Genomic DNA, 17924 nt, shown 5'->3' on the forward strand with positions numbered 1-17924 from the left:
AGGTGGGGGCTTGCCAGCCTGCCAGGTCCAAGCTCCCTCCTCAGTTGGGGAGGGGGCTCATGGGCTGCAGGCATGCCCAGGCCCCTTGCCCTTCCTTAGGCTGCTGGAGCGAGAACGACGAAGCCACCAACTTTGAGCAGCGCTACCAGCCGGATCTGATCAGGGTGCAGAAGAGGAGAGAGATGGAGACCGAAATCCGGCTGCAGGTGGGCAGCCCCGCAGGTGGTGGTGGAGGAGGAGGAGGAGGCCAGGCTGGGTGTCGGCTGGGCAGCAGCCGGAGAGGCGTCATTGGTTGGGCAAGAGAGGAGAGCGGGAGAGAGAGGAGAAAGAGGGGGAGAGAGAAAAGGAGGAGAAAGAGGGGAAAAGAGGACAGAGAGGAGAAAGAGAGAAGGAGACAGAAGGAGACAGAGAGGAGAAAGAGGGGGAGAGAAGGCAAGAGAGGAGAGCGGGAGAGAGAAAAGGAGGAGAAAGAGGGAAAAGAGGACAGAGAGGAGAAAGAGAGAAGGAGACAGAAGGAGACAGAGAGGAGAAAGAGGGGGAGAGAAGGCAAGAGAGGAGAGCGGGAGAGAGAAAAGGAGGAGAAAGAGGGGGAGAGGAGAGAGAGAGAGAGAGAGGAGAGAGAGAGATGCCCACTCCCTGCTTTTTCCCCCCCAGGTGGATGAACTGATGCGGGAGGAGCTTCAGCACCTGCGCCTGGCTGTTGACCAGGAGGAGACCAGGACTCAGAAGGCCCCCAAGAAGGGCACCAAGGTCAGGTCAGGGGGAGCGTGGGGGGACCCCAAACCCCACCCTCCACCCTTGGTTGATAGAAAATGTTCCCTTTCTCGAAGCAGACAAAGAAAGGGAAGAAGGAGAAGGACCTGACGCCAGACAGGTGCGCTGCCCCCCTCCTGCCCCAAAGAGTTCCCGAAGGGACTGGGACTCCCTCTGGGTGTCTGTCTGTGTGTGTGTGTGCGCGCGTTCCCCCCACCCAGCATCATCCCGCAGCCTCTCTTTCAAGCCACCCACCCTGCAGCTTGTCTGTTCCCACCCCCAGGAAGAGGGTCCCCGGCTGTCCAGCTGGGCTGCCCCATGCCAAAAATGTGTCACGATTCGGCTTGTCGCTTCACCGGATAACGTTTGGTGGCTCTGATGGAGCGCCATGTCATCTCTTTTGATGCTTTCGCCACCGAAAACTAATAGGGCTGAGCCCCCCCCCCCCGTGGAAACTCCAGCACCCCCTTCCTCCCTGCTGTGCCCTGAATCCTGCAACGCTTGGGAACTTCGGAGCGTTTTAGGAAGACGCTTTTAAGGTGCCGGACGCAGAAGAGATCCTGGGGAGACCTGGGGGGGGGGGGAGTTGGTTGGCCTCCTCCTGCCTTAGGATTGCCCTCCATTTCTTGCTAAGCCTTTCCCCAGAGAGCCCCACAGACGCCCCCTCCCCCCCACACACACATGTGGCAGGCTTGGGCAAACCCTGCCCCAAGGAGAGTAAGTGGCCCCTCAGGTGCCCCCTCCCCCCTCCCCCCCCCGTGGTTGAAGGGAAACGCCTGTGAACCTGGCTCTGGACATGGGGGGGAGGGAGGGGGAGCATGTAAGCACCAATGCAACGGAGGAGAAGCAGCTGCGCCCTTAACCCAGGAAGGGCCTAGCGAGCCAGGCAGGTGACGGGAAGGGAGGCCCCCCTGGAGCCGGTTCCGAAGAGACAGAGACTCTGCTCATCAAAGCAGCTCAGCTTCAGCGAAGATCCAGAATATTCTGGGAAGGGGGGGAGCGGCTCAGGAAACGCCCCCTGCCCCCCCCCCGTGCATGCAAAGGAGATCCAACGGGTGCAGACAGGAAATGGGGCTGCGGTTCCCCAGGGAGGAAAGCCCGGAAGACGCCCCAAGGAGACCGAGGCAGCCCTGGTGCTTGGAAGGGAAGCTCAGGCCGAAGGCATTTCTACAACAGGAGGCGGAAGGGCTGCCAGGACTGGGGAGGGGCTGGAGCTCCCCAACTCCCCCCCTGCTCCTGCCCCCTCCCCCAAAGGAGCTGGGTTCGAGGGGGCCGAAGGAGGAGAGGCGGGTAGGGAGCCTGTGGCTACCAGGACTCGGTCCCCCGTCTGAAGGGGCTTCCTGATGCTACCTTGGGGCCCCTTTGGGAGGTCTCGGAGACCCCATGGAGGACGGGGATGCTGCCGGGGGCCTGGAGAAACCCCCCCTCAGGAAGTGGGTCTGGGGAATGAAAATGGAATGCTTGTTTAAATGGTGCGTATGGGGGCATCCACCCTCCCCTTTCTTTCCCTCCCTTCCCTTTTTCTCCTTTCCTTCTTTCAATCCTCGCCACTTCCCATTTCCTGGCACATCTCCAGGTGAGTTTTCTTCTGGGGTGAGGAGTTGGCCCCACGTCCAGTGGCACAGGGGGAGTTGTCCTCCGCCTACCTGGAGGCACCCGCCTGGCCATGCCCACCAGGTCCTCCTAGGCCCGTGAGAGACGGTGTCTCTCCTTCAAGCCCGTAAGGCTGGCGGGGCCCAATCCAGACAGCAGCGGGAGGAGGAGGGGATGGAGCTCATTTCAGCTGCAAGGAAGGAGGCCCGGTGCTGGGAGACCTCCCTGCCGGTCACTCGTGAAGCTTCCCTGGCACTGCCGGGTCTCCGGTGCTGGAGGTGAGTGAGAGGCCGAGTGGCGCATGACGGAGGCCGGACGGTTCCGCGAAAAAAGCAGGCATGGCTGAAAACGGCTTCTCTGCAGCCGGCCAGGATCTCAGCGAGAGCAACGGAAGCACTAAATTGTCAGGCCCCGGGCACAAATCTTGCACACCACGGACGCTTGTGAATCGCATTTCACACGAGGGTCCCCAAAAGACCCCCGAGGAGGAATTCTGGCCCTGTCTGAAGTGGGAGTCGGTTGACCTCGGGACAGGATGCCCGGAGATTTCTCCCAAAGGACATAATTCCCAAAGGACAATTTGGCATTATGAGTTCTTGCTCCAACAAAAGTGTGCAATACTTACATTAATTGTAACAAATAACTGCTATGGTTGTGTGGTCTTATTCCCCAAATGCCTGCCTTGTGTGGAGGGGATTCGGGGGGGGCCCTTCAGAGGAGGGGATTGGGGGGGATGGTCCCTGGGGAGACACCCCCCATCTTCCCCCCATCAGGCATTGCAGAGGGTTTATGTAGCCACCCTAGCAAGCCCAGCCTCCCCCGAGACCCTCCGAGGCTTCCAGCTGCCTCCGTTCCGAGCCTCTGCTTGACTCCACCCCCCCCCCTCATCGGTTCCAGGGGTTCTTTGCTGGGCTGAGTGTGGGGGTCCCCTTGCCCTGGGGGCCTTCCCCACCTCCTTCAGCTGAGGCTGCAGCAGCACCCAAGGGGCCCCCTTGTTTCTCCTCCAGGACCATTGATTCTCTCTACGAAGAACTGGTGTTCCAGGGCATTATTAAGAAGGCCCCGAAGGTGCAGCTGGCCGATTACTCAGGTCAGTGGCCATGGCCCCATCCCTCTCCTGGTCAGAAGCCCCCCACCCAATGGTTGAGGACCTTGGCAGGAAGCAGCCCGTAAAGTTCTCTTGCTCTGTGGCTGACCAAAAGCAGAGGCTGTGGAACATGGGTGCCGTGGCCATGTCCCCCTCTTTCTCATCCTCGGTCTGGTTCAGCTGCCCGCTGGGTGCTCGGGGGTCCATGGGGGCTTCCTGATGGTAGAAGCTGGAGCGTCTCTTGGCTGGATGTTGTGCCACTGGCCGATGCCTTGGTGGAGATGCCCCTCCTGTTGCAGGTCCCGGATGTCTGCCTGCTGGGGCTGTTTGGGGGGCTTGGTTCTGGTATTTGGGGGTTGTCCATCAAGTGCACTTCCCATGGTGGTGTCCGCTTCAGGTGTCCTTGTAAACTCCCACCCTTCCCCTTACCACTCAGCGGCCAAAATGCCACTGGTCACCCAAGACAGGAACCTGAGCTCAGATGGCAGAGAAGCTGCTTCGTCCTGTTTTTTGGCCCCTCCCCTTTGTGGAGCCACCTGGGCTTAGCTTCAAGTGGCAGCTGCAGCTCTGGCACCTGCCCCTTAAAGTGTGCAGGAGGGCGCAGGCAGCACCCTCGTCCCAGCCAACAAACCGTCACCTATGCTGAACAATCCGGGTTAAGGTTTCCAGCTCTCCCAGCTTTCCCATCACCCTGAACCATGCGGGGGAATTGAGTGGATAAACCCTGCCATCCTCAGCCAGCCGAGCCCTCTGAAGGTCCCCTTGCCCTGGGGACAAGGCTCTGCTGCGGAGGGTGGAGGCTCAAGGGCGGCTCGGGGACTCCGGCAGGCCCCCCCCCCAGTGGTCTTTTGCTTCAAGGAGCGGAAGGATGGCTTCTCCCCACAGGTGCCAGGGTGGCCCCAACCAGATGCAGACAAGAGGGCCCTTCTCCTGGGGGGGAGGCCTGCAAGGGAAGGGCAGTGAGGAAGGGCCCTTTGCCCGGAGCTTGGCATTGTTCCCAAATTCTTTCTGCCCTGGATTTCAATTTCAATCCTTAGCCTGCTGAGCGCGCATGTCTGTGAACATCCCTCTCCTCTGTCACTCTGTGGATACCTGGCTCATCCGGTGAAGTGGAGGGAGTCTGGATCCGGTGGCACAGAGTGTCAGTCATGCTGGACCAGGGAGAGATTCCCCCACAGCTGAAACCCTCCAGCCCCATTGGAAGGCTGCCTAGCTGCCCCTGCGGAGGCCACCCTGGTGCCTGGGTCCCAGTAAGGCCTGTGGGGTGCCCAGCTCCTCCCCATCATCCCCCTCCCCCCAGTTAGACTCAGCCTGGCACAGTTCCTGTTGGTGCCCGGCAGCTTGGCTGGCCCTCCTGGGTTGGAGACCCCTGCCGTCCCTCCGTCCCCTGTCCTGGAGCCCTTCGGAAGAAACTCCAGCATCGGCTTCCCCTGCAGGGGATTTCTGCTACCTGGGGGCTCTCTTGCGCCAGAAGAACATCGAGCCGGTTCCTTCCATGCTGGACGTCCGGCAGAACATTGTCCTCTATGCTATCCTTCCTTTGGGTAAGCCAGTAAGGCTCCCCTCCGGCCTTGGGGGGTGCCTGGGTCAGTTGGGAGCCTTTGGGCCCCAGTCCTACTCCAACCTTCTCCCCCCCTCTCTCTAACTTCTCTTTCTCCCTCTACCTTCTCCCTCTCCTCTCTCTCTCCTCTCCCTTCTCTCTCTCCTCACTCTCTCTCTAACTTCTCTTTCTCCCTCTACCTTCTCTCCTTCTCTCCTTCTCTCTCTCTTCTCTCCCTCTCCCTTCTCTCTCTTCCCTTCTTCCCTCTCTTCTTCTACCTTCTCCCTCTCCTCTCTCTCTCTACCTTCTCTCCTTCTCTCTCCCTTCTCTCTCCCCCTCTCATTCTCTCTCTTTCTCTCCCTCCCTCTACCTTCTCTCCTTCTCTCCTCCTCTCTCTCTCCTCTCCCTCCCTCTCCCTTCTCCCTCTCCTCTCTCTCTCTTTTCTCTCTCCCTCTACCTTCTCTCCATCTTCCTCTTCTTCTCTCTCTCTTCTTCCCCCATCTACCTTCTCTCTCCCCCCCTCTCCTTCTCTCTCTCTTCCTTCTCTCTCTCCTCTCCTTCTCTCTCTCTCCCTTCACTAGGTTCCCAGACCGTGCATGAGTTGGCCCCCCAGGTGAAATCCATCCTCCTGGCTGGCCCCACAGGCACAGGGAAGAAGATGCTGGTCCACGCCGTCTGCACTGAGACGGGGGCCAACCTCTTTGACCTTTCGCCAGACAACCTGGCCCACAAGTATCCGGGCAAGGCCGGCCTCCAGATGCTCATCCACCTGGTGTTCAAGGTAGGGCGCCCTGGGGGAGGCGGGGGGAGGGGCGGCCTGGGGGAGAAGCGGGAGCCGATTGGGAGTGGCGGGGAAATGGCCCTCCCCAAGGGGAGGGGGCTCCCCCCTTTTCTCTCCCGACGCTGGAGACGCCGGCTGGGGAAGAGCAGCTAGAGGGTTGGGGGCCCCCTTTCCAACTGGGCCCCCTGGAGCTCTCCTAACCTTAATTGTGACCCCAGGCTCCCGCTTCCTCTGACTTTCTGCCCCTCCTCCCCAAACGCAGGTGGCCCGTGTTTTGCAGCCCTCCGTGCTCTGGGTGGGGGGTGCGGAGAAGATGTTTTACAAGAAGGTCCCCAAAGAGGAGAAGGAGGTGAGTGGGGCCTTCCCTCTTCCACCGACATCTGAACTGGTCCAGGGTCTCCTGCTTGAGCAGGGGGGTGGGCTAGATGACCTCTGGGGTCCCTTCCAGCTCTGTTCTGATTGCTCTTCCTCTGTCTGGCCGGGAGGACTTGTGGCCGGCGGAAGCCCCCTCCTTCCCAAATCTGGCCCTGATGCTGACCAGCCCTGGGACTTTCTGCCCGGATCCTGATCCGGGGAGGGGGGGGGGAATGCCTGCTCCCCACAGCTGGATCCCAAACGGCTGAAGAAGGATCTGCCCAGAGCCCTGAAGCTGCTGAGTCCCGAAGACCGTGTGCTGCTCGTGGGCACCACCAGCAAGCCCTACCTGGCCGACCTCAAGGCCCTGGGCAAGGCCTACGAGAGGTTCCTGATGGTCCCCCAGCCGGACTACGCCGCTCGCTACGGTGAGGAGGGAGGAGGGGGTGGGGTGGCTGCAGGCTGCATGGGGGGGGGCCTTCTGGCTTCCTCCTCCTCCTCCTCCTCCTCCTCCTCCTCCTCCTCCTCCTCCTCCTCCTCTTCTTCCTCCTTCCTCCTGCTCCCAAACCCCACTTCCTTCTGGCACCGATGATGTTCCCTAGTTGGGTCATGGAACCCCTGCGAGAAATCTGCCAAGCTCAGAGAGGCCCAGGGAGCCCACCGCCCCCCTCCCCCTCCCCCCCTGCAGAAGCCTCCCTGGGACCAGGGTGCTGGGGAGACCCCTCACCCCCGCCCCCCCTCCTGGCCCTCCGCAGTGTCCTGGCAGCGGCTGATACAGAGGCATGGCGGGGAGGTCACCAGCAGCCTGGACCTGAGCGGCCTGGCGAAGGTGTCGGACAGCTACAGCCAGGGCAGCCTGGCCAGGGCCGTGAAAATGGTGCTGACCGAGCGGCGCCTCCTGCAGCTGGTCAAGAAGCCCCTCGTGGCCAGCGAGTTCCTGCAGATGCTGGGCAGGGCGGACCCCATCTACCCCGAGGAGCTGGGGCTGCTGCAGGTACCCCCCCTCCCTCCCCTCGGCCTCCGCGGGCCTTTCCCAAAGGGAAGCGTTTATCGGGAGGGCCTGTCAGAGGGCACCTTTTCAGGCCGACTCTGGTGACGGCCGGCGGTTCGATCCCGGCCAGCTCAAGGTCGACTCAGCCTTCCGTCCTTCCGAGGTTGGTAAAATGAGGACCCAGATGACGGAGCTCTTTGGGACTTTTTCCACCTGGCCCTCTTCGTGCCCCACTTCAGCCGCCCACCCAACCTTCGGAGGGGGTCACTGCCGCCTTCCTTGTTCCTCCGCCAGCCTCACCGGGGGGCGCCTCGCCCTCTTCCCCTGTATAAAGCCGGCAGTGTCATCCCCCCACCCACCCCCAGGGCAGAGAGGGCAGCCAGGAGGCCAGGAGGGCCCATCCAGCCACCCGGTGGGTGAAGGTGCCCTTTGGTGTCTTCCCACAGGACTGGTACGACAAAACTCCGCTGGGCAGAAGGAAGCTGGAGGAGGAGGAGGAGAATCTGCCGGCGGGCCCAGAGAAGCCGGGGCAGAAGAAGAAGTGACGCCCCTGGCGGCCACAGAAGCACAATTCTGCGGAGGGCAGAGGGGTCTCTGGGGGGGGCGGGTGTTGCATTAAGAATGACCCTGGCACGGCGCCCAGGACAAGGAACCCAGCACTGCCTTTTGGTGGCTCTGTGGGCGGTGGGGTGGGGAAGGGGGCCTCTTGTGGGGAGTCCAGAAAGCCTCATGGCCACCTTGAGCCAAGAGGGCACGGAGGGCAGAGGGGTAGGAAGAAAGGAAGAAGTGGTGGCAGCCGAGCAGCTGAGGGCACAGGGAGGCAGAGGCTCGATCCCCGCTTCCCGCCAGACCCCTCTACTGGACAGGAGGCCTGGCTGGGGGAGGGGTTTGCAGGACCCCCTAACCCCTGCCAGGCTGTGCGTGGGCAGGATCAGGGCCCGGCTGCAGAGACCCTCCAGAATGGCTGACAGGGGGCAATAGCAGTAGATAGCAGTAGACTTATATACCGCTTCATAGGCCTTTCAGGCCTCTCTAAGCGGTTTACAGAGAGTCAGCATATTGCCCCCAACAATCTGGGTCCTCATTTTACCCACCTCGGAAGGATGGAAGGCTGAGTCAACCCTGAGCCGGTGAGATTTGAACCGCTGACCTGCTGATCTAGCAGTAGCCTGCAGTGCTGCATTTAACCACTGCGCCACCTTGGCTCCTCGAGCAGGACTGTCTGTGTGGGCCTTGCAAGCAATCCTCACCACCCATCGGGTGGCCCAAGAAGACCCTTCACTGGAGCCCCATCCAACCCTGAATCCAGACCCCCTTCCTATTGGGACATTGGAAGCCTTCCCCCCCCCCGCCTGTCAGGCCCCCAAGGGCGGAGGAAACCTTGGAAACCTGCCCAGCTCATACCCAAGCGTTGCCCTCCACAGCTGCCCAGCCCCTGGGAAGGGGTCCTCCTGGGCCACACTTTTCCCCCAGCACGCAGCCCCACTAGCAGGGGCGGAAGGGGAGTCTGTCTTGTGCCAGCAGAAGGACCCGTTAGCCCAAGAACTCTGGCCCTCTCCCCTCCTCAGAAGTGGGGTCCCTGTGCTTGAAGAGGTGCCACCTCAGGGAGCCGGAGATCTGCTCTCTGGGTGGCCATGCCCACTCTAGGAAGGCATAGGAGGGGCTGCAGCCGGTGCTCCCCCCCCCCCGAGGTCATCGTAACGCCTGGCGTGACCGTCCAGACATCAACGGGCCTTTCCGCCTTCCGCATGAGGCCCCCTGCCCCTAAAGCGAGCTAGGGGGACCCTGCCTGGGCAGACTTGGAGCCCGTCATTTGCCCCGGCCTGAGTGCTCTGCCAGCGGGAAAAGGAGCTTGGGGAGGCTGAGGGTTTCGCTGGCAAAAGGTTGGCAGGAGGCCTCGCAGCCGGAAACGGAGCTTGGGATGGACACACGGCCATACAGCCACCCCAGGCTCCATTTTCCCTGGCAGAGGCACCGGGGGGGGGGGGCTGGTCCTTCGCTGTCTTCTCCAGGGCTGCCCCACGGGCCACATCTAAGCACCTTGCGGGCCGTATGGAGCTCCTGGGCCTTGAGTTTGGCACCCCTAGTCTGACCGAATTAATTGGATTAGAGACTGCTGGGTGGTGATGGGGGGAAACACGGTTCTCTCTCCCTTCCCCCGCAGGGTGTCTCTTGTTGGCTGTTCCACTGCATAAACCATCGTCCGAGAGGGAGGGGGGGGGAGGGAGGGAAAGAGATGAGCTTCCCAAAGGCAGCCAGTCAAACTTTATGAGCAGCCCATAAAACGACGTCAGAAAAATGAGTCAGCCGCACCGAGGACTGCAAAGCCAGCCGGGGCCAAGAGGGGGCGTGTGACTGCAGCAAAATATCCAATAGGAATCATCATCGTCTTTTAATGACCCATAATCCTTTGCAGGGTGGCCCCTGGGCACCTGAATAGGGCTGAGGGTTTACTGGCTGGATGCCCTTCCCTGTCACCAATGCGGAGTTTTGTTCAGCGGATGAATCCTGATTGTGTCCAGAGAGAGAAATATCTGCGTCTACCTAGGCTTGAACTCACAGCCTCCTGAGCTCCACCTCTAGGCCACCACAAAATATCCCATGGGAATATTCTAGGAAAAGGCGTCGTCAACAAATGTGGATGCTGTAGGGCGGAGCTTCCGACCTTTCCTGGTTGTTGGCCCGGAGCGGAAGGAGGGGAGGGGAGGGGAGGGGAGGGGAAGGGGGATGGCTTTGTGAGAGAGCCAGGTGTGTGTGTGTGTGAGCACCCGTTGGGTGAGTGGGGCCACGGGCGCTCGTGCGAGTAAGGCCACCAGTGCCCATCATGCTTCCGTGAGGCCCCAGCACCCTAGATATTTGCACTCATCTGGCCCCGTAGCTAAAAGGCCGTGGGTGGTGACCCACAGGTTGGAAGCCCCCTGCTCCAGCGGACTCTGAGCAGCCGATGCACCCGGCTGCTGGCGCAGTGGGTTGGAGGGCAGCGTTGCATATTGGTGGCCCCTGGGATTTAAAATTACGAATTTAGCCGTCCCTGAGGTCCAAAGAGGTTGGTGACCCCTGATCTCGTCCCACCCACCTGCCCCCATTCCTGGCAGAAGGCAGCCCAGACTTCCTCTCGAAAGTCTCTGCGGATGAAGCTCCCGTCTGTTCCAGGGGTTGGTTGATCTCCTCCCTGCCAGAGGGCCAGGCTTGGCACGGAACCCGGGCTGCCTTGGCACGCAAGTGGAATATATTTTGGGAAGTCATGACCCACCGGCAGATGATCTAATTCTGGCTGCCAGAAAAAGGCTATTTATAGGGGCTCCGTCAGGGGCAAGGAGAGGCTTCGCCCGGTGGCTGCTTGCTGGAGGCCGCAGTTCCTCCAGGAGGGCCATGGCACACTGCCCCTCCTTCTCCGGCCCTTCCAGGAAGGACTTCCAGGAGCTGCGGGAGGAGCCCAGGCCTGGCAGGGGGGAGGGGCCCCAGATGGCCAGGGCCCTGCAGAGCAGGAGGGCGCAGGAGGGGCCCCTGGAGTGCCGGGACCCCGTGGTGCACAACGCCCTCTACACGGGGAACCTGGCCGAGGTGCAGCGCCACTTCTCCCAACGGTCGGCGGTCAACCTGCTCATCCACGCCGAGGGTCCGGACCTGCGCTGGACCAGCCAGAAATGGGGTAAGAGCAGGAGGGAAGCTCGGAGGCTTCCAGGGTGCTGCTGCCGCCACCGCACCCCTGCGCGGCCGACGCTGAGCTGGCTGCAAACTCAGGGGGGGCAGGCTGAGATCTGCCTGCCATCTGTCAGAAATGGTGTGGGGCCTCCTGCTTGGGCAGGGGGGTTGGACTAGATGACCTCCAAGGTCCCTTCCAACTCTGCTAATCTGCAATCTGTAAATCCTGCCCCCACGGCCAACTTTCTGCGGCCAAATCCCCGTGGGACAGTTTGAACGATTCGATGGAATTATTCAAAATAATTAATAAATTATTATTTTTCCCATTCCCATTTCATTTTCTCCCTGTTCTTGGCGTCTTTTCTTGGATGATTCTATTCCACCATTTCTTGGACATTAACCGAAATGTGCTTGTTTTCAGGAGGCCTCTGGACTTCCTGTTTCCCTTCCTTTCTCAAGACGCTCCTTCTTGTCCCAGAAGCTTCTTCAGCTCTGAGAAGATGGGAGGGAAGGGGGGGGGATTGGGGGGGGGAATTGGTCTCCCTTTGAGGCAGCAAGAAGCCTCTTCAAGAAGCAAAGAACCCCGAAATTCCTGAAAACAAGCAGCTTTGGGACAAGCAGGACCAGGAGGGGGAAGAGATTAACTTAACTCTCCTCCTGCAATGAGTTGGCTGAATTATCCCCCAACCTGCCAAAGACCTCCCAGCCTGCTTCTCTCTCCCACCTGGAGGAAGGGCTGGCTAGGAGGCCCGGCTGGCGGGGCCGGAAGTGAGCTGTCCCCCTGCAGAGGTTGCCCCCCCCCCCCCGGCTGCCTCCAGAAGGGAAGGGTCCGGTGGGAGTGGGCCGCCTCCTGTCCATCTCAGCCAAAAGCTGCCAGGGCTCCATCCTCCTCCTCCTCCCTGGTCTCTCCAGGGGGCAAAATCTGCTTCTTGTCAAGGTGGGGGGGGCACACCTTGAGGCAAACTGTCAACAAATCTTTAAATAAGTTTATTGTTTAAAAGTAGTTCAACTCTAAGCTTCTTAGGTGAAGCTTCTTGGACCTTAGAGGTCTTCTAGTCCAGCCCCTTCTCAAGTAGGAGACCCCAGACCATTTCAGACAAGTGGCTGTCCAGTCTCTTCTTAAAAGCCTCCAGTGACAAAGCGCCCACAATTTCTGGTAGCAAGCAGTTCCACTGGTTAATTGAACTCACTGTTAGGAAGTTTCTCCTCAATTCCAGGTTGCATAGTTTAGTTTCCATCCATTGTTTCCTGTCCTGCTTTCTGGTCCTTTGGGAAATCGACCCTCTCCTCTCTGTAGCAGCCCCTCAAATACTGGAATACTCCATTCCAATAATATAATAATAGAATGTCATAAATAACAAGGACAATAATATATTAATTTATACTACTACTACTACTACTAACAATAGCAGCAGCAACAGCAGTAGTAGTAGCAGTCCAGAACCAAAGTGATTCCTGAGAGGAAATGGCTCTTAGTAACCCTAATCCCCTCTCCTCCTCCCCCCCAACCCCCCCCAAGATCTACACTAGCTGAGCTTTCCCGGACTGTGTGAGCGCAGCTGCTGGGCCCGATTCGCCTGGTGCTTAAGCACTACGGCCTGGTATATAAACTTATATAAAAGTAGGTGCTTCTTGCTACGGGACCTTCCAGGCGGCGCACTCCGGGGGCCGCTCCGATCGGGCAGGGAAGCCCCCCCCCACACACACACACGCCGGCTCCCCTTGGCGCACTTGAACGCCGCTCCTGCCGGCCCAGGCGTTGCCCTTCCCCAGGCGCCAGGTCAGGTGTTCCAGGGTTAAAGTTCCCCGCCGCCGGGGACACCGTCCGTCTCCCTCCGGGGAAGAGGCGCAGCCATGGAACCCATCTCGACGCTCAGGGCGCGGGGAGGGGCGCAGGCCTTCTGGCAGGCCCTGCTGGCGGGCGACGGCTGCACCCTTCTCTGCTGCCTGAGCGACCCCGAGAGCGGCGTGGGCCCCAACTCCGTCTTCGACACCAGCGATTCCCACGAGTGGCAGCAGTATCGCTCCAGTGCCCGCCAGCTGCGTGCGTGGCGAGAGAGCGCGCGGAGTGGGGCCGGCCAGCTTCACGGAGAAAGGGAGGGCGGCAGCTGCGGACGCGTGGGGTCCCATTCCCGCCCCTTCTCCCTCTGCGGGGGTGGGGAGCTGGGGCTGGGAAGGCCGCCCACCGCCAGAGGCTGCCCCGAGGCTCAGGCGGCTGACCCTCCGCCTTCTCTCCGCAGGGCTGTGGTCTCTGACCTACGAGCAGGAGCTGACCACGCCGCTGCACATCACGGCCAGCCGCGGCTACCTGGACTGTTTGCGCCACCTGCTGCTGCGCGGAGCCGAGGTGGATCTGGCGCCCGGTGGACAGACCGCCCTGCACGCGGCTTGCGGAACGGCCACCGCCGACTGCGTCCGGCTGCTGCTCTCTTTCGGCGCTGACCCCGGGGCTGTCTCCGAAGGCGGATTTCAGCCGCTCCACCTCTGCCGGAACCCCGCTTCGAGCGAGTGAGTAGCTCCGCCTCGCGACGCCCCGCAGAGAAAGAGCCGAGGGCTCGCCCTGAGCAGCCGGCTGCGGAAGAGGAGGGGAGGGGGCTTCGGAAAGCTTTGGGGCGTTTGACAGTACCCGGCCCTTAGGTCCCCAGAGCCGGGTTTCCATGCCGCGTTTCTCCCCTTTTGGCTCTTTGAATTGTTGCAAAACGGGGCAGCTGGAAGGCGGTGGAAGCAAGAGTCCGATCCACTGGCTCGTGCCAAATCCCGCAGCGCTCTTTTGGATCCGGCTTCTCCCAGGTGTCGGGGCAGGGGCCTCCCGCCGGCGCTTTCTAGCCCTAGACGCGCACGGGCGGCCTGCGGGAAGGAGAGGCCGCTAGGCCGTGTCTCGGAACCAGCCGCGAGGCCCGCGAGTTCTGTGCGAGAACCGGGGGCACAACGGGGGACTGGGCAATGCTTCTCCACCACCCGCTCAGCCCTGAGGTAGCCCGTTCTGTCTGCGTGGGGCCGAGGGGGCCCCCGCGCATGGGACTCCTTGACTTTCCCTTTCTCGAGTAGTGGAGCCGCCACACCCAAAGGGAAGGCAGCCGCGGCCGCTCGCGATGTCGCTCAGCCTCCCGCGAAGCGATGCGACGCCTTCTGTGTTCGCTGGAAGTGTTTTGGCCCAAGAATCGCTGGCGGCCGCCAGTGGGAGCCCTCCACGGCGTCCTCCGGGCCCCCAAATCACCCAGCCGTCCTCGTGACGGAACGGGACCAGTTGCCACGGCCCACTCTCCGCGGGGGACAATTCGCTGTGCAGGACAATTGAACAATTTAATGATTTAAAATCAGTTGAAAAAACATTTTAATTTGTGTCCTTCGCATTTCATCCCCTCCTCCTTTGGCATCGTGTCTTCAATGCATTTATTCTACCCAATAAAAAGAAATATTTACTGGATATCGGGGTAACTCTCGTCGCGCAGGGAGTTGTTCCGCGGCGAGTTGTCCCGGCCTTCCCTCGCTACCGAGCGGCAGGAGCGGTGGAGTAGAAGCGGGTAGGAATTGAGAACGGCTTCACTCCGGCCTTTCCCCGCTGCCCACCGAAGCGCCTTCTGCCCCCTAGGTTGAGCGTGGCGGGCAGCCCTGGGGCCCGCGCCACACTGACCTCTGCTCCGAGGCAGCGCCCGGCCTTGGACGGCGTTTCATAGAAAAGAAGAGCTTGGGCGCAGCGGTGGGGGGGGGGGAGTGAGGGAGGTGGGGCCGGCTGCGTAAAAGGCGCCCGGGAGCCTCTTCAGCTCAGCGGTGGGGAAAAGGCCCTTTAGGAAACGACGGGGCCGAAAGCGAGTGTCGTCTCCCCAGCTACTCTGAATAGCCCTGGGCAGGAGACGCGCCAGAGGCTTCGGGGGTCACCAATCCTCGAGTCCGCCTTCCCCGCTGAGATGCCGGCTTAAAGAGGACTCCGTGTGTCGGGCCTTTCCTTGCGGGGAGCGGGCTGGCGAGAAAGAAAGGCGGGCCCCCAGAGCGGGAGCTGCGCTTGGGGAAGGGGTCGGGCCGCGGTTTCGGCCGGGTTTGGGGTCTCAAGAAAGACCCGCCAGCGTCACTCCCTTCCCCGCTGTTTCCCCCGTTCCAGGTGCGCCCGCCTTCTGCTGAGCCACGGGGCGGTGGTGAATTGCGCGTCCGAGGAGGAAGGGGATACCCCGCTGCACGTGGCGGCTCGGCTGGGCTTGGCGGAGCACGTGCGCCTCTTCCTAAGCCACGGAGCCGCCCTGGAGGCCAAGAACGCCGAGGGGGAAACACCGCTGATCTCAGCCTGCGCCCTGGCCCACTCCGCCCAGGCGGCGGACGCTTACTACGAGGTGTGCCGGCTGCTAGTGGAAGCCGGCGCCCGGGTGAACGCCGCTGACCGCGACCGCCAGCGACCGCTGCACCAGGCCTGCAAGAACGCCAACTCACGCGTGGTGGCGCTGCTCCTGGCCCACGGCGCCAACGTCAACATCATGAGCTACAGCGGCAACACGGCGCTCCACAACGCCCTGCAGGTGGCGGCCTACCGCCTGGAGCACCGGCCGGAGTTGGTGGTGCGCCACCTGCTCAACCACGGCGCGGTGCGCGTCTGGCCAGGCGCGCTACTCAAGGTGCGAGTCCACCCGGTGGCCACGCGGGACGAGGAGGCGACGGCCTAGCAGGAACTGCGGCTTGCTCGCCTCCCTAAAGTCTCCCGGGGACGAGAAAGCGGGGCCTCCAACTCCCCTCTCCCCCTACGCAGGGGGACGGCCGGACTGCAAGGGCGCGGGGGGAGTCCACGCTGGTGATTGCCTGTCCTCGGGGATCACGAGGCTGCCGCGCTTAAGGCCGCGGCCGGCTCTCTTTGGCCAGGCCCGTGAACAGATGAACAGTTGGAGGGGACCTTGTAGGTCATCTAGCCCAACCCCATCCTCCCAAGCGGACCCTTCACCATTTCTGACAGAATGGTTCGAGCTGGGCAGCGCAGGGCAGTCCAGACGTGCAAACCTAGGGTGCCCAGAGGCTGCCCACGTCCCTTCGGGCTCTTAGTCACGGAGCTGCCAACTTCGGGATTTGAGTTACTGTCTCCGCTGGCCAGGAAATTAATTGGGGGATTCGTGGAGAGGCAGAATGGATACAGGCTTGGCCGCGTCCTCTAAAGCCCAAAGGAAACGTGGGCGCCCGCGCACCCCACTCTTGGACTTTCTTAAGCCAACTCGATTCTCCGAGTTCGAGGCTCTCTTGGCCAAGCGTGAGATTCGGGCCACCAGCCACACAGTCAAGCAGCGGCCTGGGCGGGAGGGAGGAGGCGGATTCAGCGTTTCTGTTAACCGGGGGTTGCGCTGCCCTCATCTCCGCCCTGGTTCTAATGGGTGCGAATTGCAGCGCTCTTCCTTCGGGTCCCGATGGCGGAAGGGGTGGGCGGGCTCGTAGGTACCCCAGGAAAGCAAAGGCAAGCAATTCTCGCCCCCCCCCCCCACGCCTCTTCTTTGGCCACTTCTGCGCTCTTCCCCAACCTTTAGCGCCGTCTTCACGCGGGGATTCGGGGCCGAGAAAGCCAAACTGCTCTCAACACTCACAGCCCGCTTCTCTTCCTGCCTCCCCCCCCACAGGTGCTGCGCCACTGCTGCGCTTCCCCTCGCACGCTGGAGACCCTGCTCAACTGCTACGTGCGAGTGCCCGCCACGGAGGCCTGGCAGCAGGCTGTCCCAGAGGAGCTAGTGCAGGTGAGTCGGCGTGAGCGTCCCGGGGGGGGGGGCTTCTGCTGCCAGGGCTGCCTTTCCCGTTCTCACGAGCCCCGCTTCCCTCTTTGCAGCAGCACCCGCGGTTCTTCCGGTCCCTCTTCGCCCTCGGCCAGGGACCCCGCAGCCTGCAACACCTAGCCAGGTGCGCTCTCCGCAGCTGCTTGGAAGGCCGCCTCCCCCAGGCCCTGCCCCACCTGCAGCTGCCCCCCGCCTTGCATCAGTTCGTGCTGCTTCGCTTCGAGGACGTCCTTTACTAGTCGCCCGCCCGCCTGCCCCTTCTCAGCCCCCTCCGGGGCTGGTGGTCGTCGGGGGCTGCCTGTAACCCCAGCCGAGCGAATCGGCCGCATCAGCCCAGCCCTGATAGGTATGGCGGCCCCTCTTCCACGGAAAGCCTGCTGCGCCTGGAGCACTCCGACCGATCCGGACGACGCGGAGACGGAGGCGGCAGTGAGCGAGAATCGCCGTCTGGAGAAGGACCCAGGGATCTGCCAGAGATCCGGAAGGCAAAGAAGGCCGTGGATGCGCACGGGGGGGCCGCGCTCGCTTCCTGGGACTGGGCTCCGGTGAGGTCAAGCGCAGCAAGCAGGCAGAGACTCCAGGCGCTTGGACACCCCGATCTGCTCCGGCCTAGCCTCCTTGCGAGCCCCTGGCCCATCCCGGCGGCTTCCCTGGGGGAGCACTGGGGTGGCTGCTGGATTCCCCAGAGTGAGAGAGGCCCCCCCCCCCCCCCCTCCCGCCTTCAAAAGCGTCCTCTGCAAGCCCCATCCAGCTGCGACCTGCAGCGCCGTGACCTGCTGGAGGGCAGCAGGCCCGCTGTCTGGGATCTGCACCCATTCGCCCACCCCAAAAAAGCCTTTGGCGTGTGGAGAACCCCGGGAAGCTCCCTGCTTTTTTGTAGATTGGCCATGTGTGGAATAAAGAGGCTGCTTCCCCTTAGTGCGTGGCCGCGGATGTGTGTTTCCTCCGCGTTCCCGGCACAAGCGGAGGACGGACGCGTCCAGCCGCGGGAGAAGGGCCCGGCGCAGCCTAATGGGTGGGCAGATTCCCAGACAAGCGGGCCCTGCTGCCCCTCCAGCAGGTCACCACCAGGCGGCGCTGCAGGTCGCAGCTGGATGGGGCTTGCAGAGGACGCTTTGAGGCGGGAGGGGGGGGGCAGCGGCGGATGAAAAGATGGGAGGGGGGGCACTGGCGTGACCGAGAGTTCCGGCCCCTTGCCTGGCTCGGGACAGGACTCGCGTCCCTGCCATAGTGCGAGGGTCCAGGGTGGTCCCGTGCAGGCCTTGGCGCACAGAGTCCATTTGATGCCCTGACTGGGAAACAAGTGGCGGGAAGGACGGGGGGGGGGGCATTTCTCTGAGCACTTGGGGGATCTTCCGCCTCGGACCTTCCTCCGCCCGGCTTTCCCCCAGGCAGCCTCCTGCTCCTGCCCCCTTCCTGCCCCGATTCCCGGAGAAAAGGCAGCG

General features: G+C 62.1%; 2 protein-coding genes across 3 annotated transcripts; both read left to right on the forward strand.

Moving 5' to 3' along the window:
- The first annotated feature begins 59 nt into the window (after positions 1-59).
- On the forward strand, positions 60-7644 carry DRC11L (dynein regulatory complex subunit 11 like). Its single transcript, XM_087712202.1, has 10 exons — positions 60-206; positions 655-750; positions 810-874; positions 3354-3436; positions 4870-4977; positions 5555-5754; positions 6017-6103; positions 6359-6536; positions 6864-7102; positions 7546-7644. Exons 1-10 carry the CDS (start codon positions 60-62, stop codon positions 7642-7644), a joined length of 1302 nt encoding a protein of 433 aa, XP_087568328.1.
- A 2784-nt stretch (positions 7645-10428) lies between these two features.
- On the forward strand, positions 10429-17179 carry ASB10 (ankyrin repeat and SOCS box containing 10). 2 transcript variants are annotated; one of them, XM_087711808.1, is made up of 5 exons: positions 10429-10751; positions 12985-13252; positions 14844-15348; positions 16330-16443; positions 16533-17179. In XM_087711808.1, exons 1-5 carry the CDS (start codon positions 10472-10474, stop codon positions 16716-16718), a joined length of 1353 nt encoding a protein of 450 aa, XP_087567934.1. In that variant the 5' UTR covers positions 10429-10471; the 3' UTR covers positions 16719-17179. The 2 variants fall into 2 exon arrangements, with proteins under 2 accessions (XP_087567934.1, XP_087567935.1); XM_087711809.1 differs by lacking the exon at positions 10429-10751 and adding an exon at positions 12462-12788.
- Positions 17180-17924: the final 745 nt, after the last annotated feature.

The sequence above is a fragment of the Thamnophis sirtalis genome, unplaced genomic scaffold, assembly GCF_051295495.1.
Source record: "Thamnophis sirtalis isolate CommonGarterSnake01/CBP01778 unplaced genomic scaffold, rThaSir2_p1.2 scaffold_4, whole genome shotgun sequence".
In the NCBI taxonomy this organism is placed as follows: domain Eukaryota; kingdom Metazoa; phylum Chordata; class Lepidosauria; order Squamata; family Natricidae; genus Thamnophis; species Thamnophis sirtalis.